A 25,171-nucleotide genomic window follows, 5' to 3' on the forward strand; every position below is an offset into this window, starting at 1 on the left:
ACCACATTTACTGTAATAGCGCCATCTAGTTCACACTGAATAAAGCAATATTTGAGAAAAAGGGATAGGAGATACAATAGTTTACGTGAGGAAATGAAAAGGCTGTATTGAAATGAATGTTACCACTACACAGCTTCATTCTTATATTTTGCTACAGCAACATTGTCTATTAGTGATGTATTTCATCGATTTTACGTAACATATTGATAATTGTCGACGAATCGGCATCCACGGATCGCTTGCCATATAGAATCGCATGGAATCAAACATCCTTAATAACATTAGTAGGATTTTTGATATTAATAGTGATTAAAACAATTGAAACCGTTGCACTTAAGTAATTCACTGTCTCCATTAAATTCCTCTCACCTAGGAAAATAAATATATTGGGAAATAAATAATGAAACAAAATTGTACTCATCGATTTATTGGAAAGTTAATATTTTGAAACATATCTTTATAGATTTTTAGGTTTTAATTGATGAGAGGTGCAGATTTTTTTATCACAACTAATAAGATGTTCCCACCTTTTACCCATAGAGCAACACAGGCCACCGGCGGATATGCTTTTACCTTACCGCAAAATACATCTTATCCTAGCGATGGAAGTCTAATTTAGTCGATTTGGATTGACTTTAGTCAACTATTGCTACCTCTAATTCAACAAAACAAATGTCCGAATCGTGCGCCCATTTCGTAAGTTCCTCAAATGATAATTTTGATTGACGCCCAGAAAATATTATATTTCTACAATACTCAGCCACGCGTGAACTCTTTTTATTATACAATAATAAATAATAGCTAGCGTTTTATAATAAATTTCTTCCAGATTTAAATTTTTTTGTACATTGGTCGTTGATACCTACGTCGACGAAAGGAATCAAGTTTCATAAATAATGGTGTTTGCATAATTGCCTCGATATTTAGAACATCTAATCAATTACAACGTTTTGACTTAATTTAGTTTGAAACAGTGCTTGGCCCCCAAAATGGCAGTGATCAGTGCTCACCTTTCACCTTGCAGCAAGTGAATAGATTTTGGTTTCTTTTCTCGATGTGCTACTCGTTAAATAACGTACGAGGCACGAATGCTGACTCTGAGGAGCAGTGTGTGCGATGGTGATAGCAAAGAGCAAGAAAGTTAAACCAAACATGAATAATACGATTAAAAGTATGGACTACAACTGGACACCTGGTCCAGAGTCACAGAACAACCAGGATGGCGGAGTACCTAGAGCTATCTTCATCCCTCACTCGAACTCACTGCCGTTTGAAGAACGTTGCGTCACGTTGGAGCAACCTGTCAAGGTAAATAGTTTCCTACTGGAATGTGACAAACTGAGCTGGCTGACATGTTGCTAACCCTTGACTTTGTTTAGAAAATGAGGTTGATGAGAGTAGTTCTTTATATCTGAGGGTTAGCTGTGTGTGCTGTGCTAATTTTGTTCAGTCCAGTAGTTAGAGTACTTATGATAATTGGTAGTACTTGCCCATGTAAGTAGATAGAAGAATGGAAAATTATCTACAATCATATGCTAGTAGTAGGAACAAACCTCATATTTATTTAGCCTATGTACTCTAGTAATAACAAACAAGCTTGTATTGTTCTCTATTAAGATGGCAAATAGAAGGTACCTGTAAAATGTCTAAGTGTGATAATTATTACATTGACACTTGTGGCCTACTGGATTTTTCAATATTGATGTAAACCATCATAAGTCCTATTCATAAGTTGTCCATATACATATGTATACAGTATGTATACAGTATGTGTGTGTGTGATTCTCACATAATTTGCAGTGAGCCAGGTGACTAGGTGTCAATAACACTGTAGTAACACTTGCAAGGTTGCTCTGTTACCATTAGCAAACAAACAACAGGTAATTATTGCTTGTATCATAATGTTGACGACAGAAAACTATTTCATACAGCTTATATTATTCTATTTTAATCAGTATTTGTGTGTATTTAAGACATTTTCTTTTTAGTTTCGATAAATCTGGAATTAGTAAATTGAATGCATAATTGGCAATATGTTAGATGAAGTAGAGATGATAAAGACAGTTATGAAAGTATTATACTAGTTTTTAGCTTTTATTCAATGACAAATCACTTTAAATAACTGTATGTACCTATTTGTTTGAATCACAAGATTTAAGCAGCATACTTTACACTTACATAATAAAGTATGCTTCTTGCCAAACTTAATAATATTACTATCCTCAAGTTTTTTGTTTTTATCACTATTTCTTTATTTTCTATTCCAATCAGTTTTAATCTATTGCTCAAGAAGACTCTAAGATAAATGCTATCTGTATATCAATTGATAGAACAATTTATCTCATGTTTCCCATCTATACCTGTACTTAAACACTTGGTTACAAGATATGTTGTTCCTAATCTATAGTACATAGGTATCTATTGTAACTTTGTACTCATTTTAGAGTACTCTCAATACTTATAACTAGAATTAATTGAACATCTGTACAAAAATCAAACTAGGAAATTAGCATTCAAAGTAAAATGTTTAACTAGAATTACTATTATTATATTCCGCCAAAATAATAACTCTAAATAATTTTTTTGTAAAATTAAATATTACATGAAATAAGTTTGCCCCTCTAAAGTTATAAGTTTGATGCCTTGCGGGAGTATTTTGTACATATATGTATTTTGACTATTGCATGGTCATTATATTTTATACTAGCTGGTGCCCGCGACTTCGTCTGCGCAGGTTTAGTATTTCGAACAATATGTTTACAAATTGTAGCCTATGTGTTATTCTGATGTATAAGCTATATTATTGTAAAGTTTCATTAAAATCCATTCAGTAGTTTTTGCGTGAAAGAGTAACAAACATCCATACATCCATACATACAAACTTTCACGTTTATAATATTAGTAGGATAGACCTATCACAGGTCCTTATGAAATTTCAATAGCTAGGTATGTTTATTAAGACCAATATAGTGTTTTTATAAACCATCATCATTGATCAATCCATTGAAAAGAACATACCTACTCAATAAGCATACGTTCATGATGTGCATAATCATGATTATTATGATTTGCTAAATGACTAGTAGTCAATTAATAGATATGGCTAGCATCATGGCATATATAAATGAATTCATCCTTATATTGCTGGATCCAACTATGGTATATCACATATTCCCTGATCTCTCTCCGGTTGTGTCAGATTGGAATAGTGAGTGCACCTGTGTCTGCGCAAATGCTTGTGCACTATAATGCCATGAGTCCTGCATAGTTGGCTAATCTCCTTACATGAGAACAGCCACCGTAGCCGATAATTGGCTAGGAGGACATCATCACATCATATCACATATTGATGATAGAACTCGTTTATGAGACTCCACAATTAATACCTTCATGAAGTTAAAATAAACATTTAGGATCAACTTTGAAAAGACTGCTGCAGGTCCTCCAGTTCAAACATTTTATAATAAATATTTACAGGCTGCCATTATTTAAACTATAAATCTTCATGTAACTGTAAAGTTTTAAAAACAGGTTTGGTTCTATCTCTTGAAATCTTATCTTAACTCACTCTATCCAGGCAGAATCTGATAAAGACGAAGGAATTTAAGCAAAAATTCTATCAATTTATTATAACAATTTTAATGTTTTGACAGAGTTTACCAAAGTTATTTATTCTTGGAACAATCTCTTATTGATGTACAATGTCAAATTCCGATTGCCTATTTTTATTTGCAATTGATACCAATATTCGTTACATTTTTCTAATAGTTCAATCTCTTTTGTTCAAGTCTATTGAAACATAAAAACTCAATTGACAATCGCATCACACTTGAATCATTGCATTTATCCATAATTTAGTTTGTATTCTGTCCAGGCGCTCGGTTGTCTGTCGAGGGTATATGCGCGCGAGCACGGCCGAACACGCCTGACTCAGCCTGACCCGAGGTGCTTGAGACGACCACAATTGTGCATTGGCAATTAAATTTAATGAGATTAAATTGTGCTATTTCTGAGTACGCATCTGCTAGTGCGCTTGTAAGGAAGTCGATACTTATCAGCTTTGTGTTATTGTACAGGAAGCTTTGTCCCAAGTTTTACTATTATCAAAACAATTAACAATAGCTCATGTTCATGTATCATGTGACTCATTGTGTTTTTTACGCTTTATCGTAGCAATTAAATTGATTCATATTGCAGCCGATTGTGAGGTCGTAAGTGTAAGCTTCAACAATATCACAGACGAAAGCTTCACTCATTATTATGTACCTATGCAGAGATTACTCTAGCACGAAGTGTTTGAATACTGTACACAGATATGGATTTGCCAAAGTTTGGCAGCGAAACCTATCGGTAATCGCAAAATTATGATAATAAGATGAAGCTGGAAGCTGCAGGTTATGACCCGAAATTATGTCCATAAGTCTCTCTATAGTTACTTAATATGCACATTCGATTACATAGCCATCTAGGCTAGCCAACTGAGTAATCTGATCGCTGAATCAGTGGCGTAGCGTGGGTATCTGCCGCCCGGGGCAGTTGTCGATTTTGCCGCCCCTTCCCGTGTATTTTTTTTAACAAGTGTTACTGGCCGTTTGTCATTTTTAACCGACTTCAAAGAAAGGGACTTTTTTTTGTATCGACGTTAAAAATCATGAAATGACCCTTCCCGCTGTGGGCGGCAAAATAGCTAGCAGCGGTGAGGGAGTGTCAGACTCTTACTGACCAAAACCGTCGTGTTCCGTCGAAGGCTTTATGTTCCAGAGCCGCGGTAACTCTTTCGAACAACCCGCAGCCCCGGCAGAAGGGGGAGGTTCTCAAGTAGACTTTTCTTTTATATCTTTGTTACTTGATTTCTTGAAGGTTTTAAAATTCTTTGAGGTACGCAGGCTAGCGAAGTAGGTACCTATAAGTATATATAAAATTGAAATGTAGGTACTTATAAGTATATATAAAAGCGGGGCTATTTTAAACTGTTTAACAAATTAATTTAATTTACGGGACTAACACTTAAACTAGTTTCCATGGAACTATACCTAAGCGTAAAATTTGGCCTTGTATTTAGGTAGGTATTGCTTATATATAGCATTCAAGTTTATCTAAACCAGTGGTTCTTAACCTTTTAGTCATGAGGGACCACTTTAACTAAAGTTTGTCTTGTCCACCTCATCGGTTTACCTAAATTAGCACTCTGCTAAACGCATGTCGGCAGTTGTGTAGATAAGCAAATGCAAATAAAGAAAAGTTGCCTATGTAGTTTCCAAATGCGCGATCGAAGCGAGCGCGAAATTTTTATCGGACTTAAACCAAATATTACGTAAACTTTAGCCCAAACGTACTTAATAGTGTAGTCATTGAAGCATTATTGCTACGATTTTTTTTACTGTGAACCGATTTGCATGAAATTTTGGAATTAGGTTCATCTTACCCTTAACTTTAAAAGTGAATATGATTTGAACTCCGTCACCCCCCCCCTGGAGATGGTTGCCACCCCCTCTTTGGGGTGGTATAACTTTTTGTTTGTTGGCAGATGCAAAAATAAGGGCATATCGTTTTTGAATACGCGAGCGAAGCGAGCGCGAAATTTTTATCGGACTTAAAACAAAAATTACGTAAAATTTTGCCCAAACGTACTTAACTTTTTGTTTGTTGACAAAAGCAAAAACAAGGGCCATAATATAGTTTCTGAATACGCGAGCGAAGCGAGCGCGAAATTTTTATCGGACTTAAACCAAATATTACGTAAAATTTAGCCCGTACTTAACTTTTTGTTTGTTGACAAATGCTTAATTAAGCGCATACAGTTTCTGAACGCGAAATTTTAATTATTTTTTGTTTAAGACTCAAAACCAAAATTACGTAAAATGTAGTGTCACGTGTGTTTTAAGTACCAAATTTTAACAATAATTAATTTTAAGTTTAAAAAGTTACAACTTTCTTATTTAATGTTTTGTTATTGTTAGACAGTTTTATGTAGCGGCGCAGATGCTAGTTGCGATTTTTTTTTTAATTGAGTAAATTTTGCCGCCCCCTAAAAGCTGCCGCCCGGGGAATGTGCCCCCCTTGCCCCCCCCACGCTACGCCACTGCGCTGAATATTTAGGAGTCAAAAAATCGTTCATTATTGTAATTTAGATGTACAGTATAAATAACCATTCATTCAAATGACGTGCAAAGGCTTTTTTGAGGCTAACGTTAGTGCAGATTAGAAAGATTATTAAAACTTTAAACGATATCGTTTCTCTAGGCGTCTATCCCGCGAAGATGCACTGAAAGCTTCCCTTCAGATGATTCCAGTTATTTTAAACGTGAATCTACTTAGAGAAATTTAATGGGCTCATTGGTCCATCATAGCTCGAGTGTAGTAAATAAATCAATAGCCTATAAATAGCGCGTGCATCTTAGTAATTATGTTATGGACTTATAATGCAAAACATGATTTGAATTAATAAAATATTTATGAATTATGCAATGCATTAGTTAACACATGAGCTTGACTGGAAGGTGAAGTAATTTTTATATTCATGTCTACACTTGGATGCTCGAATAGTTGATGCGTCTGGTTCACTAGTTGTTTACTCATGTAGAAGGTTCAAACAGGCTTTCCTCCTACCTGTCCCTCAAATCATGTGACGCCATGTGATTAGTAGGAAAAAGGGTAAAATTCATTAGTACAAAGCAAACACGCACTCGGTCACTAAAACAAAGGTGGGGTCTTGTCATATCATCCATGATAAATAAATCTTTGTTAACGATGCGTGCTTTTCATAATGTCGAGTCGTGGACTACAGATCCATTGATCTAAATAGTGCAGTTTGTTTCGCGTACAAATAACATGTTGATACACAGATCAATCTATTTCGATCTGTCCTGACGTACGCAACATTTACAGGTAATTAGGTTGCCATCGTTCGCGAACGACCTTCATTATTACCTGTTTTCTGTGATAACATCCAACAAACGTACGATTCTATTATTTAGCCTGTTATTCAAAATTAGTTTGAGTGGATATTTTCAACAAATTATTATTCTGTAACATTGCTATAATGTCGAAACAGTGGCATTCTTAAAAAATTTTTTGATAATTGAGGAAGCTCGCGTTATCGAATGGATCGATGATGGTCGTGTTGCATTCACAGAATGTTGGTAATGTTTCAGATTGGGCGCAACGTGTACCGCGCGACTCCGAGCCCGACGAACACAATATTCGAATGCCGAGTGTTGTCTCGACATCACGCCACGCTCTATTACGACAAGGGCCACTTTTACCTTGTGGTAAGTCCCGCAAATTGCTGCGATATTCTCTGAACCAACTTACAGACAATTGTTACTCACATTTATGTTATTACTGTCATTACAGTCGTCAGCGAAACTACATGTGGAATACCATAGTGTCTAAGTACGACTTACTTTACTACACGCAATAAACCGTTAAGGAAAATAGCATTGCTTTAAACAAGAGAACATTAGCTCTATGAATTAACTCCCATTCCCAGTCATCATTCTAATTACCGTACACACAAGCAAGTGTAACAATATTTCTAACGAAACTGAGGAATTTAAGCAATTCATTAGTAAAAACAATTCAAATAGGTTCAGTAGTTGCTGAGATCACCCTGAACAATAGAACAAAGGAACAAGCTCTTTATAGTACTGTAGATTGATCAATTGTCGTCAGTCTGGTTTGCGAAGTTTTTCCATAACAGTACTCATTAATGCGTAACTGTGACAGCTGCAGAGGTCTGATACCACTAGAATTGAGGACAACTCGAGGTGTTCATTGATACCATCCAATTGTGGATACGGAGATTTTTCAACAACAATATCAAAGCAATAATATCGATCTTTTCCATATAACTGTATTATCCTTGTGACAGCTTTTTAAGGCATTATAAGCTTAGTTAGGAAACTGACGCAAGGTACAGTTCGAATCGAATGCCTGAATTACTAATCACTGTTCGTTGTGTACTGTTGATTTACGTCCCTATAGAATAGAATTAAATTGTAGCTGTTATTTTGTCAAAAAACTTATGAAAATATTAGTAATTTTGCCCCTGGTTAATCAAATAACAATGATGTTTTCTTCTTTAATAAAGAGCAATAGACAGAAAAAGACACTGTATTTTCATGACGTCTTGTTAGATGTTGCCGGAACGGTGCTCCAACTGGGACAGTCAGATTTATGTGACATCAGAGTGGGCCACAACTTGCCTGTGTTTAAATTAACATATTTAAACTGATACGATCACGATGCTATGTTCGTTCCTGAATCAGTGTACTCGTGTTTGTTTCAAATACGTTGGAAAAAATCAAATACACTAAAACGCATACATATTCAAAAACTGCATAATAATTAAGCAGTTAACGTAAGAACAGAATAACATTAACATTTGAAGTAGGAAGAACTGTTGTTACATTCCGACCGAAAATCTCACGCCACGATCTCAGCCATGGTCACAATAGTAAGTTCGTAACAAGTACAACCAAAATGAGTTGTTATGAATATTACAAGCGTTACGAAAAAGTCAACTCATCCCACATTTATTATGAAAGAACCTTGTACTGGTTACGTGTTAGAGCCTAGTAATTCGAGCACGACTCTCACCGAATCCGCCCACAGGCGATTTCTATGGACGCTTGTCTTCATGGTAATCCGTTTACCGAACTGCGTCTCCGGTTTTAGAGGTTGTTTGCCTACAAACGTCTGAATTGTTCGCGTAACATTGATAGTTACGTCGTAAAAATCCACAATGAGTTGTAAAGAATGAAGACACTGAGCTGGCTCGTGGCGTTTGTTATACTGTTGCTTCGACAAAACGTTGATATTTACATAATATCTTGATATAGCGCAAATGTTACCATCAAGAAAAACTTTGTAAAATTGTTGAATATTTTATAACATTTTCTTGTTAAAACTGATTTACTGTCGAGGGTTAAAGGAGCCAACCCTTTCTTAACTACTTCAGTGTTTACGTGTACACGCGCAGAATTGCTTGAAAATGTCTCTTAAAACTGAAATGTAACTAAAGGCATATTGTGCTATTACCAAGGCAGGTGTACTAAAAATAATGAGTATTTTATCATCAAATAGGAAAATATGTTAACAATTGCGTCGTGGGACTATAGATAAATATTCAGTTATTGCTAATTTTAATTTGATTTAAATATATAATGATAATATCTTTAAATAGTCTTGTCGCGTAGGTGTAGTTGTAAACCCCAAATTCGGTACTTATAAAATAAATTTACTTACGATATTTGAGATATAAGATAGGCCTTGCGGAAGTGATATAAATTATGTATCAAGTTAATATGTAATGAGTTGATTTATAGAGCTTTTACCCGTAAATGGTTAGTCAAAGCAGAGGAGGAATCTAGCCTTAGCCTTAGGCGATTAATGGTTGATACATATCTTCGATTTATGTCATGAATATGAATGTATGTGTTCATTGGTTCTCATTGATTCAGTCGCACCTTTAATTGATACTTCATCTATACACAGATCACAAAGATCTATGTGAGTTTATGAGGTTATTTTCTATAGGGTAATAGTTGGATCTGAGCGGAAATATTAAATTATCTAATTATTTCACCTATAGAAAGCGTCGAGTAGTTCCCTCAGGTCTAAAACTACTTGAAGCCAGCACCTTGGATGGCTCGTGAAACCGCACGAAACAGCTATTCAAATAATCTTCAATGTGATAGAGTTCCTACCGGTCAAATTGAATACTTGTAAAAAGGATTTGTCCCAGAGCCTGAGTTTACCAAAAACTGCTTCATCCTATTCCCAAAAATGTCACAAAAGTCTGACTGGTACATAACGTTTAATTAAATGCAAATGGTTTTCCTAGTTTCCTAATTGACTAGATGCCAAAGGACGTTTTAGAGGTCAAACAGTCCTAAACGGTCTGCAATGAATATGCATCTTAAGGATAATGTAAAGAATTGAGAGGCCAAAACATTCTAAACCTGAGCACTCGAATATATTTAAATAAAGAATTATGTAGATGAAAAAGATGTTAATAGTAGCTATGTTAATTGAACTCTAGAGTCTAGCAGGAACTGCTTTGTCTATGACGTTTTAGGTAACCGTTTATGTAAAAATATTGGTAATTTTTTGTGGACGTATGTATGTACTTTGATATAAATCGTATTGTGTAATTTGTAATTTTGTAATTCATAATACCTTTTCCGTGAATCAAAGAAATAAAGTTATGGTCGTTATTTACCACATGACAGTAGCTGCATAAATTACTTGTGCATTTAATTTTGTAGTTTCTACATTTTTAATTCTGAATATTGAAAGTTTACATGATTCAGTGATAATGGACTATAAAATATGTATCACAGAATGATACAGTTACTTAGACTGATCAAAAAATTCAGCGCAAACTAATCGTGACACTCTTAAATATTTTACCGTTTAGCTACCAAAAAATATGTTTAACAGAAAATTCGCAAGAAACATTTCGCTTAAAGATCTAACAATTGTATTGTACACTCTTCAAAATAATTGACTAATCTATTTATAAACAAAGCTTTTGTTGTTGTACACAGCTATTCGCTGTATGACGTGCGCGTATGATTGTTTACAGGACAATCAGAGCAGCAATGGCACGTTCATCAATAACAACCGGTGCTCCATATCGAAGGAGCAAGAACCACACGAGGTGTTCTCCGGTGACGTGGTGCAGTTCGGCATACCTGTCGTGGAGAATGCCAGCAATTCTGAGAAGGTAAGACATTGCATAGCTATCGAGTGGAGTGTTAATACACGCGTGATCAGTATCAGACAACATTTTAGTCTGTGTTGGGCGCCAAATAGAAATGCGTGGAATGGAGCAAAGTCGTCAATTTTCTCGAAAATATGATCGTGAATATAATGAGAATTCTGTGAGTGAGTTTTGTCGCGTGTTAGTGAAGCCATGTTATGCGAAACATGAAGCGCAAGTGGCGACAGATGCCACTCGCATTATTTTTTAATTATTATACTTGTTGCGTTTGTGATAAACGTCGGTGTATCGAATTTCGTTACAGTGTAGTGAGTGTTGAATGAATGTCTATGTTGTGTGTAATGTATGCAGTGCAGTAGGACTCGTTAAGAGCACACAAAAACAGTCATTCCTATAAATTGGTGGTCGTTTTTCAGCAAATAGAACTTCCATACAAAGCTTGTAAAAAGTCTTACCATCACGTTTAAAGTTTTTCTGATCAATATATTATTGTAGGTGCGTTGAGTAACCGGTTCGTATTCTGTCGATTTAAGTTCAGTTTTGTTGATATTACTAATTAATTAGACGCTGAAGATGATTCCTCATCAAATGTTGGAGGACCTGTTTTTGTTAGACTGTTTATGAATCCGATACATCTTTTCTTTGTGCAAGTTCATGGTCATTGTTTAAAGCTTTAGATCCGGGAATAGATAGTCATCGTCAAATCATTATTTTTATTTTATCAGTTTGTTTACAATACATTTTTATTTGAGTGTCCTTTTATCAGAAAGGACAAGTAAATGTCTAGAAACTCAATGACTCACAAAATGCAGATAATTGTATGTTTCTTTTAAGTATACATTGATATTTTTTCTTATGTTGCCAGATTAAAGGCGAAATTATATATTTATACATGATCTTATCATGAAACAAATTTTTAAAAGTGTCTTCGTGTTTGAGCAATGGTATTCTGTTTTAGTGCAAAACACTTTGAATTTTGGATATTACCATAAATTGGTTCTAATCAAGTACATAATACAAAGTATGTAATAAGTTATTTTCTTTTTCAGAACAAATTCCCACCGGTGGTTGCGTTACTCAAACTATATCACCCAGATGGAAACGAGGCGAAGTTAGCATTCAACCCCACTATGACCACATCCCTGCATCTCAAGGAACTGTACCAGCTTAATAATTTTGTTCAGGTGAGGATTTATCTCTTAGTCAGTACATGCTTGCCTTTTAGGGGACCATTTTTGATTGGTGATCGGCATTTTTATGAATAAAACGGACTTACAGCACCCCTTCAATCTATATCTATCCTCCTACTCCTATCCCAACTTTGTTAGGAGTCGGCGCAGCGTCTATTTCTTGCATCCTCTCTCCCTAGCTGATGCCATCTTACCACTTTCATTCTTCCCAACCACATCGTCTTTCACGTCATCGTTAGTTGTTATCCCTCTTTGTTCTTTTTTTGTTTGGTGGTGATAATACATACCTATACATAAAAATGTATTTGTATAGCACAGTTTATACTGAGATATGCCTACCCCTAGTACTGTTTTTTATTGTATACTTTCTGTAATCACCAACCCGCATTGAGCATGCGTGGTGATTAACGCTCAATCCATCTCCGTGTGAGAGGAGGTCTGTGCCCAGCATAAAACAAGGCTATAACTAAAGTTTGTGTTCTTTTTCTATGTATATTATTCTTGTATGTATGTGTGGCTAAATAAATGGTTTAAATGTTATATCAGGAAGCGATCCAGCGCGAGGCGTCGCTGGAGGGCCGACTCCGCACCCTGCGCGAGTGCGTGGAGCGGACACGCGCGGAGGCGGCGGCCAGCTGGGAGCTGTTCGTGGGCGAGCAGCGCCTGCTCATGCGCGTGCACACGCTCGAGACCATGCTGGCCGTCGGCTCGCAGCCCGACCACCACCAGCTCGCGCAGCTGCTCAGCGACAAGAGGAACTACCAGGTACCAAACTTATGTTAACAGTTCAGTCTCCATCTAATGTATACTTGAGGTCAGAGGTTCCTGCCGGGGCTGCGGGATTGTTCGAAAGAGTTACCGCAGCCATGGTACATAAAAGGCCTACGACGGAACACGACGGTTTTTAGTCAGTAAGAGTCTGAAATTCCCTCACTGCTGCTAACTCACAGCGGGAGGGGTTATTTGATGATTTTTGACGTCGTTAAAAAAAAAGTCCGAGGTTCAGTTTTAGGCACCATTAGTTTGGTAGAAAATATACCAGATATTTAAGTATTGAATTTTTTTTTTCAGGAAGTGGCGCAGGAGAGCTTGCGGGCGGCACACGAGCAGCGGCTGGCGCTAGAGGAGACGCTGGAGCGGCGCAGTCGCGAGGTGGCGGCGCTGCACCAGCACAACTACGCGCTGCGCCTCACCGCCAAGAACGCGCTCGCCGAGCTACAGGTACGTGATCTGTGCACCGCACAGCTAGTGCTCAGCGAAATGTAGTACACGTCAAGTAACTTTGCGACTTCAAAGTTGGCTATTTGTGACTTTACGGTAGTCAAAATGTGATTACAAAACAACACTCAGCACGCGCGAGGTTTCAAAAGGTCGTCTTTAGATGGGCAAAGTCACTTGAAGAGAAGTGCCCGTCTAGCTAAGTGGAACGTAACGCTTGCTTTAGTAGTAGAGTCAGATTGTTGCTGTTGAAAACGATTTAAGCCTTATTTATCCGATTATTAAGCTAGTTGTCATTTAAAAGCTAAACTATATATGTTTTATATACTAATGTTGTAAGTGTTTCGCCCGTACAGAAGCTGGCAGCGCGGTGCGAGCGCAAGATGTGCGCGGCGCGGCTGGCCATCGCGGCCGCCGAGGAGAGGGAGCTCGCCGTGCGGAACCATCTCCCACTCGCTGTGAGTTATCTACACTTACCTTGTACCTCCTATGTCCATCATCATCTCCCGAGCCTTTTTCCCATCTACGTTAAGCCCGGTTTCCACTGCGAAAGGGTAATGTGCGGAAAATGGTTAGGCGGAACGGACTCCTTTTTAATGAAAGAGGTTTGCGTTTCCACCAACGAAGAGTTGGTCATTTGATTTCCACTGCAAAATGAAACTCAGATAGAGAAATGAGCGGACTGAGCTGAACGGAAAATGAGAAATGAAAAACGAATAGATAATTTCCACAGAGAACGAGTTCAGTTGAAGTTTTGAGCTGGTTGTGTGTGGTCGTGTTGTTGCGATGTTATCGAGTGACACGGAATCGAGCGATGACAGTGATTGATTATGTATACAGAAAAAAAGCACGCAAAGAAGATTTTGGCTGTGCCAGCATATTCAAGATCGTAAATTAAAAGGGGAATTTAGGCAGACAGCGAGCGAGTCCGTTCTGAACTAGTCGGTGCAGGCCTTGCGCAGCGGACTCTTTTCAATTTATTTTTACTCGCTCAATCCGCCCCGCTCACCACTTTCTGTGTGGAAACGCTACTATGTAAATTGTAATTGCGAGCTGAGCGGAGTCCGTAAGTACTCCGCTCCGCCCCCTAGAACTGAGCGAGCTCATTTCTACTCTTTCTACACGCTCGGCTCTTTCCGTCCGACTATTTGTTTCTGGAAATACAAGTATGCAGTTTGCGTTTGCGAGTTTAACGAAGTCATTAATGGGTCCGTTCCGCTCGCGGTGGAAACCGGGCTTTAGGGTTGGCTTCCAGTCTAACTGGATTCGGCTGAATACAGTGTTTTACTAGGAGCGACTGCCTATCTGACTTCCTCAACCCAGTTATCAAGACAAACCTGCCTACCTTCCCTTCCTTTTTCCTTCTATGTATCATCATCATATACGATGGCTTGACATTGCTGCATTAGCAATACTGCAAGATTGTTTGAAAGAGTCTCAATAAAATAGAAGATTAAAAAAAAGGAATTGATTTTATTCCGTAATATTCTTACATACAACTCCAGTTTACCCTGTGGTAAGAGGTTTATGGATTATTTTGACTTGTTTTTAAAAGTTCAGTATTTTTTTTGTAAATTTGGTTACATTCATCAATAAATAAATCAATAAGTCGATTGTTATTGTTCCAGTATTCAGTACAAAACGGTGAGGCGAAGATGTTGGTGCTGAGCACGGACAGCAACAAGCTGCAGGAGGCGAAGCGCGGCGGCTCGCTCGAGGACGCCGTGCGGGCGCTGCCCGACTACATCAAGCTGCTGCTGCCGCAACCGCTGCTCAACAAGGTAAAAGCTCTCGCCAAATTTAATGGCGTCTCGCAACTAACGTTCGAGCATATGTACATGTATGCTCGTTTGCACTGACCAGCTATCAGCTGATCGAGGGCGAAAGAAAAAGTGAAATGCAGCAACTCTTGCGATATTTCGAAGAGTCATTTAATCATCATCGCCCGAGCCTTTTTCATAACTATGTGGGGTCAGCTTCCAGTTTCATCCAGTCGTAGGGTCATTAAATATGCCACGAAATATGCAAGTGGCAGTTTATTTTCACTAGCTCAGATCACCTGACCATATTACCTCGGTCTTGTAAACATAATTATGTATGTATAGCCTTTACAGAACACCTTTCTAATAAATAACATTTCTGTGTACAGGTTGGAATAAAAGCGATATCGGCCGAAGGAAAATCAGCGAAGGAGTTCGAATTAATTTTAAAGACAAATAATATTTATAATATGGAAAACAAAGGTGAGTTTAAATCACAGTATATTCGACGACACGACTTATTTATTTAATAATTTATGTACACAGTTAATAAGATAGAAAAAATAGTAAAGCTTCTATAGTTTGGCAATATCAAATGTTTTTAAAACGATTTTTCGCTTTTAAAATGATGCTTATTCCTGTTTATTATAGAAAAACAGAACAACGAAGAGGTTGGTGTCGGTGGCAGCGGCGAGGAGAAGACTGGTGAGCCTGACTCATGTACTGACGATGAAAAGCAGTCGCGGCTTAACCATGGTACGACATCCGATTAATTACTCTCATTTATGTATACCCATCCCCTTCATTAAAAATGGGGATGTAGTTACTCATGCTACTCTTAGCTGGTTGACATAATATTTGAATAAGAAGATAGTAGCTACAATTTATGTTTCTGGTTTTATATTTCCAACTGCATTGTATAGTACAGTCGTGCTCATGTAAAAACTTTGCATCATTTTGTATTTGTCAGTATATAATTTAAAACTAGCTTACTATGGTACACAGACCTGATATTCCTATAAATTGCCTTTTTTTGTGTTGGGATATCATCAAATGACCCATCTCGTTGTGGGTGCAGCGTGAGGGAATTCCCACCATGAGAAACCCACCATGTTCCTTCTGGAGCCTTTTGTGTACCAGGCTCGCGCCCTCAACTTAACTTCACAGAGAGTAAATAATATTTTCAACGTTTTATATAAAGTTCGTTACCTCTTTTATATACCTACAGAATCTGTCTACTGCTGCTAGTTGCCTTGTGATCTGATCTCTTAATAATGAGTGTTTTATCTATGTTTGTAAAGACCCTGGTCACGAGGAGAGTCCGAGTCCGCTGGACGGCGAGCTACACGCGGATAATAACGCCAACTCCACATACAGTGAACCCAGTACTAGAGAAGAATCACCTGTAAGTACCATGATTTGATTTTTTATTTGAATACTACGTTCGTCCATGGCCCTTCTTCAACCAGCGAATCCTCGCTTTTAAATGAGCTATCCAACACTCAAAGAAATGTTCTCATCACACCAGAAGCTCCCAAGATAACCTGCCTGTTCAACTTAAATAGATTTCTTGTTCTTTTAGTTTAGAAATTCTATTGCAATAGAGGTGTTCCCAGAAGGAGAGAGAGGTAGGATTAAGCGACAGTAATAAGTGTAATTGGGCTGATGCCTTGGATTAAATAAATGTATATCTACTTGTTACCCAAAGTTCTTCTTGCAATGCCAGAGTTACAAAGCGGAGGGAGGCCTCCTACATATTGTAAAAACTTCAGCTTTCTATATAATATGTTATGTGTAGTTTGATCTCTAGCTAACCTCAGACTGCTCGCCCGATTTTGATGATAACGTTAGGTTTATCTTGCTTGTATCCAGTATCTATCGGAATAATAAGTATCTAGTCTAGACTAGATAGTCGTGTATCAGTCGCTTTTTATGGACGTCAATCTCCCAGGTTCTAATTTCATTCAGTGGTTTTTGCTAATATTGATCCCACCCAAAACAAAAATGTGAAAGACTGCCAAGTTCGATGAAATGGGAATACTTCGCCTATAAAAGAAGTGAGATCTGAATAAGTACCAAGTTCCATACACATACCTTAGTTAAAAATAGTTACTTTTTAATGATGTTACTTGGCAAGTTTTCACACACCTTGTTATAAACCTACTAAACGCAATGAATCAAGTATTTAATTTTCTATTAAAACTTGCCAAGTAACATCATTAAAAAGTAACTATTTTTAACTAAGGTATGTGTATGGAACTTGGTACTTATTCAGATCTCACTTTTATAGGCGAAGTATTCCCATTTCATCGAACTTGGCAGTCTTTCACATTTTGTTTTGGGTGGGATTTCATTTATTTTTGTAAGGTTGTTTATTTTATTGTTTTCTTATTATTAAGTTTTGAATATGCACTATGCTTCTTACAAAGAAATAAACTAGATTAACTAAATGGCCTAGATTTACCAACTGACTGACATGACATGTTATCATATATTATGTTCGTGGATCAAAGTTACACATTCGTTATTTTCGAAAGTGACTCACACTTGGCCGTTTTCAGATTTTTACTTTACTTTGACTAAATACAAACCTTTGTAACGAATTTCAGATCGGTACGACCATTCGAAGATATATTATATAAATATAGATAAATTTAGTTCGTTTTAGTTCCTTAGGGGTATAAATACCTTCATTATTTTGAAACCGACTCACACTTGGCCATTTTCAGATTTTTTCCTTTACCTTGACATAAAGACCTACCTCCATGCCAAATTTCAAGTCAATACGACCATTGGAAGTGGTCTAGGTTTTTGATGAGTGAGTCAGTCAGTCAGTCAGTGAGTGTATAGTAAAAATAGCGATTTTCTGACGTCAATATCTCAAGACCTACAATAGGTATATTAATGAAATTTTGTATTTTAGATAAGTGAGGGGGTCTCAACAGATACTAGAAATTTGATATGCGTAAATAAAATAGATTTTGAGTTATAGGGGGGTCGAATTTGGCCCGAAATGGTTCGTGTAATATAACCCACGGCCGGTGTGTCGCTTTTTTTGCTCGAACTTGGCGGACACACTGCCGTGTGTCTAGATTTCAGTAACATTGATTTGTGATCGAATCATTCCAATACATTTTGAGAGTCGTTTATTTCTACAGCACTTGCAAAGTTGGTGAACTATTTGATTGTTTTTATTACTTATACGAAAACAATACTTACGTTTATTTCTCCCAACAGCGTTAGTTTGCACATCAGTTAACAAAAACTGACAATATTTCTTATGACTTTTGATTTCGTTTCCACCATAGTACAATTCCATGCATGGAAGTCCAATTACGACAGTTATTTAGATCTCAGTTTAGCCAGTCTTCAGATACCTTAAAAATAGTTTGTTCTGTAATGTGTCATACAAATGCTTGTTCACTTTGATACCGTATGTCTCATAAGGCCAAACCGCATAGATCATACCATATCCGGCACAACTTAGCATGAATTAGTTCTTATAAAAACGTATTAATTATAGCATATACTGTACGCTTGTTGGGAATCGACGGCCTCGGTACGTTAGCGTGAATCATCGTTTCAGACCTAGAGACCTCGGATTGGAACGTAAATAATGTTTTCATGTAGTCTAAAATGTTCGAGAAACATCATGACTGTACACTAAGAGAGTTTTTTTGATGCTCGATTATTTATAATTAGATACGTTTTCGCTACTTTAAATTGCATTTTAAAATACAGAAAACATTGCTTCGTCATAGCGGAAGAAGTTTCTTTCCGCATTCCAATACAACTTCCTTTTACATAACTTCGCTGATCTGAAGACTAGAATAAAATTGGCTAATTCTGACTGTTGAGAATTGAATTACGAATTTCGTGTCTTAGTTTTGGTCTTTTTACTGTCTATGTTCGTTTTCAGAATATTAGTTCTAAGAACACGAGTTCTGTGAATCGTATTCGTTTTTTGTTTGGTTGTTGAGATATAGAAACCTGAATGTTTTCTGAACCTGAGATGGCTGATTAGCTGAATCATAAGTACTCAACTTTTAGATACAAAATTGTAGAATACTAGAAGCCGTGAGGGTCGGCGAGTTCAGCCTCATCCTAAATAGGTGAATTATAATTACCTATGTATGTCATATTGAGTATCTTGTACTGCAGAAAGCCATACGTGACCTTCTTGTATGTGAAGACCTTGCTGCTGCTTGTCATTAGTTGATTTTTGAACATGTGATTTGTAGTCAGGAGCTATAAAGTCTGACAATTGGTCTGGTAACTGGTTTGTGTAGGTTGGATAGGTAGTGGTCCCATAAACAATCTTGGTAGATACTCCAGTTCATCCCAACATAGTATACAGAAAATGTCTAACAACGATTCATCGGTACTCTCAAAGTTTCTGTTCATATTTCATGTAGAATTTTACTCTGAAGAATCTAGATAGGCAGTTAATGCTAGAAACTTTCACATATGTGACGGATAGTTAGTAATTCCTATTTGTATTGATTTAGGCCTTTCGAAGGCTTGTTGTCGCTTCGGCTTAAAAAAAATCCTCCAATGATTAATGTGTGAGTGCATATTTAAGAAATAAGCGATTAGGTACTACTACTACTTTTGTTCTCATCTTTGTGGGAGTAATAGGTATCACTCATTCGAAGTGTTTTTCTTGTTAGTTCTTGTCAAGTGACTCATCACAGTAGTCAGATAATACGCAGTTGATGTACTCCTTTGTTTCCTAACTGATATCGCTGGGAATACAACATACTTTACCAGTGGCAGTCGATATACTTTTCTATAAAATCCTCAACATGTAAGTAAAGGGCGGTGCACGATACGAGCGTGTTATTATGTATTTTAATGCACAATTTCACGGTGAGGTAGTTCGTGCGTTGCTTTGTTCTTTATTGCGGCAGTGGGTGAGTCAGGCGGGCGGCGCGGCCGGCACCGCCTCGCCCCGCCTACATGCGTCGCACCCTGCGCCACACCACGAAACTCAACTCCTCATTACCGTATCTACATTCAAACTATTTAACCAGTGCAACAACCTAATATATGAAGTCTGCAATAACAACTGCTAAGATATAAAAATAATTAACATTACAGAAATTATGATGGTTAATTGTCTGTGGCATGGTTAATTAACGTTGCAGTTTTTATTGTTGCAATATTACCTACTTGATGAAGTAGTCGATGCACTGTCTAGACATAACTTGCTTCTGGTTTCTCAAATCTTTAGACATTAGACCAAGGACTTATAGTAAATGATAACACTTTTTATTTTTACACAGTTTATTCTGGTCACTAAAGGTGGTAAATAAAACGAACACATAATATAGAGACTATTTATTTTCCACAGAGTAAAGCAGGTGCTGAGTACGCGAACATTCTCCGCGTGATGGCGGGCTTGAACGAGGAGATCAAGGTCCTGCGCGAGCGACTGTCGGCCGCCGCCGCCGACAACGAGCAGCTGCGCGCCGCCCGCGACGAGCTGCTGGCGGCGCAGCCCGACGTCAACGACCCGCCGCCCATCGAGCCCGACGACGCCGCCGCCTACCGCGCGCGCATCGCTGAGCTGCAGGTAATGTATCTACTGCTGTAGGAAAACATTGTGCCCGACTATCTTATGGATGACATATGACTGTTATGAATGAAGGTTAATTTTCCCTTTTAGAAAAGTGAAGTCTTAGTAGTTATATGTATTTTCTTGTAACTTCTTGAATATTTTTATAATAATCTGTCGTATTTTATCCAGGCTCAACTCACCCGTTCGACGGTCGCCGAAGAGTCGAATCTGGCTGAAATCCAGAGACTGGCGTCCAGTGCAGCTGAAATGCAAGCCGAGCTTGCGTTCAGGCCGACACGCGCAGACATCGACGACCTTACCGCTGTCGTCGGAAAACTGCGCGCCGAGGTCGTCTCCAAGGACCAGCAGATCGAACGACTACGTACCTCCACCGTCAGAGAGCGCAACACCAGCGACAAGGCCGTCGAGACCGACACCTCTCTAGACGAGCGCGAAGACAAGCAGGACACGCTCGAGCGGAGCATCGACGCCGGCAAGATCTCCGCCGAAATCGACGAGATGTTCCGCCTCGATTACGACGACGAAGACGAGGAGACGGATTCGGCCGTCACCGAGATCAACCGCGACTCGGACGTAGGCACGGAGAGCGCGGAGGGCGCGGAGGCGGAGGGCGCGGGCGTGGCGTACGTGCGGCTGCAGGACGAGGAGCGGCTGCAGGTGACGCTGCACAACGGGTCGCTGCACGCGCTGGAGGAGGAGCTGGTGCGCGCCAAGGAGCGCTGGGCCGAGGTGTGCGGCGAGCGCGCGCGCCTGGCCGCCGCGCTGGCGCAGCTGCAGGGCAAGCCGCGTCTGCGCCTGCCGCTGCGCCACGCGCTGGCGCTGGCCGTGCCGCTGCTGGCCGCCGCGCTCTACCTGCTGCTGCTGCCGCACGCGTCCTGATGGACGGCCACGTGGGACCCGCCCGGGTACAAGTAGCGTCGGCCGCGCCGCCCGCAGCGTTACGTACTTTGCTCACTCCCTCGTATTCTGTGACCGCTGCGGCACCGGACCTTGCCACGGTGCGACCACATCGGCCGGTACCTCATTTTGAATATAAAATTATATACGCTGCTTCTTGTTTGTGACCGCCGGCCCGGGGTTTCGGTATATTTATGGATTAGAGTAATTAGAATATATTATATTATTTACGATAGAGTTGGTTTATTGTGCACCCTCGGTCCCGACACTGGCGAGTCGACGGTGTAGAACAAAGTGGGAGCTCGTATGAAAGTGCCATTTGCTAGCGAGGAGGGCGTGACCGCGCCGCGAGGGTCGTGCACGTCGCACGTTGTTATCGCATGTATATAACTTAGTATTGTTTCTGTAAAAAGTGTCAGTATCGTATCGATATAGTATAAATTGATTGTTGATATCTGCCATAATAAATAACTGTACATTTTAAATTTTAAGGCCTAACGACTGTCCTAAGTTAAAGTAATTATTGTTGTACGAGAGCTATCGAAATTCTCAGCCGAGCGACATTTGGTGATTTCTCGAATCAACTGGTTTCCCTTGTTGAATATTTTAGGTGATAATTGATAGTGTGTTCATCTTTTATTATGGTATAGTTGTGGGCTGTGGGGGCATCACGGACTCGCGGCTGCTGCATCTTACTTGTCACACGCTTCGGGAGCTAAACATATCATTGTTGGGTAACACGGTGTGGGCATTTATTTGTCGTCGGACACGGACGTTAGGTATCTTCGAATGGTTTGCATTTTTCTAGTCTTTAGAATCGGCGTCGAGTCGGTTGCATGACGTTTTGAGCTCCTATGTTTTTTACACTTTTAGAGCTTTTTTACAAGTTTAGTCTGTATGATCCTCCGTCTGTCTTGGACGCATTTACGCGCAGCTCTGATATATTTTGCAGGTTTTTGACAATATTACGTAGCAGTGACGCATTTTAGTTGGTTGAGAGTCACAGGTCAGGCAGACCCCGTGCATGTTTTGTTTTGGTTTGATGTTACAGTGCCACTATTAGTTTGTTGAGGCAACAGTTTGAGTTTGTTGTGCGAGAGAATGTTAAGAGTTAGTTGTGAGACGCATCTCAGATAACGAGCGTCTCGTCGAGGCAGTTCTCGTTATGGTCGACCCTCAAGATCGCTTAGCTCTGTGATGTGAGGCCAATAGATAATTTTGTAACTTGTGTAACTAACGATTGAATAATTATATCTTTAGAATTATTATAACTCTACCACGTTGAAGTCCACTGTCTATAAATATTTATTATTTTATTGTTGCACTGATTTTTGTTATGTTCAATGTTTTATTTTGTGTTTAAACCACCTTATTGTAAATAAATTATATCTTATACTCGTTCTTACGTTTAGTTCATGCTGTCGAAGACTTTATGTTGTATTTTATTGAGTAAAATAACTATGCATTCAATGTGGATGTACTGATAAATTTATTGGAAATAATATTGATTTGTTTAAACATTGGATTTTTATTTACATACCTGAACAGAAATCGCAAAGCGATCCATTTGCGTCATAGCCGCCTGGTCTGAATTTAAACTATTTCTCACAGTATTAATTGCTCGTAAACAAGTAAAGTTTGAGAAAAATCTAGTGAATCTACGTGGAGCTAGTATGACGCAGTCGCGAAATAATAGGCTGACTAACAAGATACGTTACTCGACGCTTACTCGATGGTACGACACGCATCATCTATTTATAACTCATACGAAAGCAACGCTGATTTTGTTACTTTATTTGTTGCCAGCGTAAGTGAACTCGCAATGTGTATCATACAGGTTATAAAATTGACACGACTCGCTAAATATTTGCGCAGTCTTTTATTTCAAATCGGCCTTTGCATTCGTGGCCGAGCAACCCTAAGACTATATATTTCTCTATTTTAAATAAATCTAGAATATATTTATGACCCTCTACCCAGTCTTATCACATGTCAGGTTATCAAGCAAGTCTTCGCCTGCAAGGTACCTATTAGTCGGGTTAAGTCAATGATCGACAAGTGTTTTTATGTACCTATAATTCCAATAATAGTTTGCAAAGAAGAATTGTAGTTACCTTGATATTAATGATATTATAATGTTTGCTTATTTTGCTAAAAGTGTACTGAAATACACTTGGCACAGTGCGATATTGATAACGAGTTGCAGGTCAACAAGTCACTAGCACATAATCACTCAATCGCAAGAACATGACATATGATGCATGTTGTACTTAAACAAAGATAATCTCAGTGTAAATATAGAAAACAGTCAGCTACTGCTAGGAATTGTGTACACTCTTATGTTCCATATATTTTATATTAAATGTTGGAAAAGTATATGGTGTTAAATGTGGTTTTGTTGGGCGGCTAGAGACAATGGTTGACTGAAAAATTATCTATATAGTAAATACACATTTATCAACTAAGTAGTTCGGCCTCTAGCACAGATTCCTCTAGTCTAAGTTTTAAAATTGAGCCACAGCCTATCTCTGACCTCTACAATACAATTTAGCACCACATAATCTATTTATTTGACATAATATTCGGTCCAGGACACGCAGGGGTCCTACTATTAAATGATAATATAATAGAATAACACCATTTTCTTCTTTTTAGTAATTTTTAATCAGTTATTAGTTATTTACTTTGCACCCCTTCAGTATAGTTTCCGGCATCCGAATAAATTCTGATGGATGAGCTGTATTAGGTAGGTAGGTAGGTACTCTAAGGCCTAAGGCTCAGTTAGGCCGTAGAGCCTGGGCGTGTTGGCGATCCACCGCAGTCAAGAAAAGCAGGCATAATAAGGCTTTTGAAGTTTTGGGGCTCGATTTGGATGTCCGATTCAAACAAAATTCTGATTCTGATACGAATGCCAAAAAATATTTATGACACCTAATTTATGAACCAAAAAATGTGGTCCCGTGGCAAGAAGAATTCGCTATGACGACGAGTCACACAAAGTGCTTTGTTTTACTATTGAGCAGCCAAATACTTAGAGCAAGCAGCCAACTTTCCTTAGCCAGAGCTCCTATTGTGTAATCCATGCATGATACTAGTATCAGACGGAGCTGACTAACATGGCCGTCTGTGCCTTCTATAAGCTTTGCGTGGTGAATTAAAGGCTTTATAAATGTAAGTTTTAATCATGGGAAACTCGCCCCGTGGGTAGTACCTATACTCATACGGACTTGCTTAATTAGAGATGATACATTCAGCATATATATTAATTTATTTAATAGATTACGCACACAAGAAAAGAGTTAATGTGCCATTTTATAAATACTTATCTAAAAAAAAATGTTTGTATACCTAGTATTGACACCATTGTATAGGTACTTTGATTAATCAAAGCATTGTATTATAAGTACCTAGTATTGATGTATCCACACTAAAACTAAGTACACTTAAAATAATAACATAAAGCGATACATATTTAACACATTCAATAGTTAAGTTTATATAAATTATTCTGTTATAACTTTGTTAAGTTGAAAACATTATTTTACAAGTTCTGAAAGCTTATGTTGCATGCCTTGTGCCTTAGGCTTAATTAAAATACAGCTAACTGATGAACTATAGTCTATAGGGAGGCTTCTGAACATTTATGCAAACACAACAGTTTATGTATGTACTTATTGTTAGGTACATAAGGAGGGTGCAAACTTTAAACAAAAATACAAAAGTTACTTAATAACTTTCATGATTTAAAATAAGTCGTTCCCATTAGTTTCGAAACTTCTACCGCTAAACCATAGCA

General features: G+C 38.3%; 1 protein-coding gene across 2 annotated transcripts; it reads left to right on the forward strand.

Moving 5' to 3' along the window:
• Positions 1-624: 624 nt before the first annotated feature.
• On the forward strand, positions 625-22,893 carry LOC110372777 (sarcolemmal membrane-associated protein). Of its 2 annotated transcripts, XM_049837896.2 has the most exons (14): positions 625-696; positions 1,025-1,308; positions 7,155-7,271; positions 10,592-10,732; positions 11,779-11,913; positions 12,466-12,684; positions 12,991-13,140; positions 13,494-13,595; positions 14,766-14,918; positions 15,287-15,380; positions 15,549-15,653; positions 16,199-16,302; positions 20,251-20,472; positions 20,647-22,893. In XM_049837896.2, the coding sequence occupies exons 2-14, from the start codon at positions 1,117-1,119 to the stop codon at positions 21,355-21,357; spliced, it is 2,445 nt and encodes an 814-aa protein (XP_049693853.1). In that variant the 5' UTR covers positions 625-696; positions 1,025-1,116; the 3' UTR covers positions 21,358-22,893. The 2 variants fall into 2 exon arrangements, with proteins under 2 accessions (XP_049693853.1, XP_063892024.1); XM_064035954.1 differs by having other exon boundaries at positions 630-1,308.
• Positions 22,894-25,171: the final 2,278 nt, after the last annotated feature.

Source organism: Helicoverpa armigera, chromosome 8, assembly GCF_030705265.1.
Source record: "Helicoverpa armigera isolate CAAS_96S chromosome 8, ASM3070526v1, whole genome shotgun sequence".
Taxonomy (NCBI): domain Eukaryota; kingdom Metazoa; phylum Arthropoda; class Insecta; order Lepidoptera; family Noctuidae; genus Helicoverpa; species Helicoverpa armigera.

Excerpts from the sequence above, each read along its gene's own strand:
- LOC110372777 (XM_049837896.2), top strand. The coding sequence starts at position 1,117 with ATGGTGATAGCAAAGAGCAAGAAAGTTAAACCAAACATGAATAATACG. Across the intron at positions 10,733-11,778 it reads ATGCCAGCAATTCTGAGAAG|AACAAATTCCCACCGGTGGT; the intron begins GTAAGACATTGC and ends TTTCTTTTTCAG. Across the intron at positions 20,473-20,646 it reads CGCGCATCGCTGAGCTGCAG|GCTCAACTCACCCGTTCGAC; the intron begins GTAATGTATCTA and ends TATTTTATCCAG.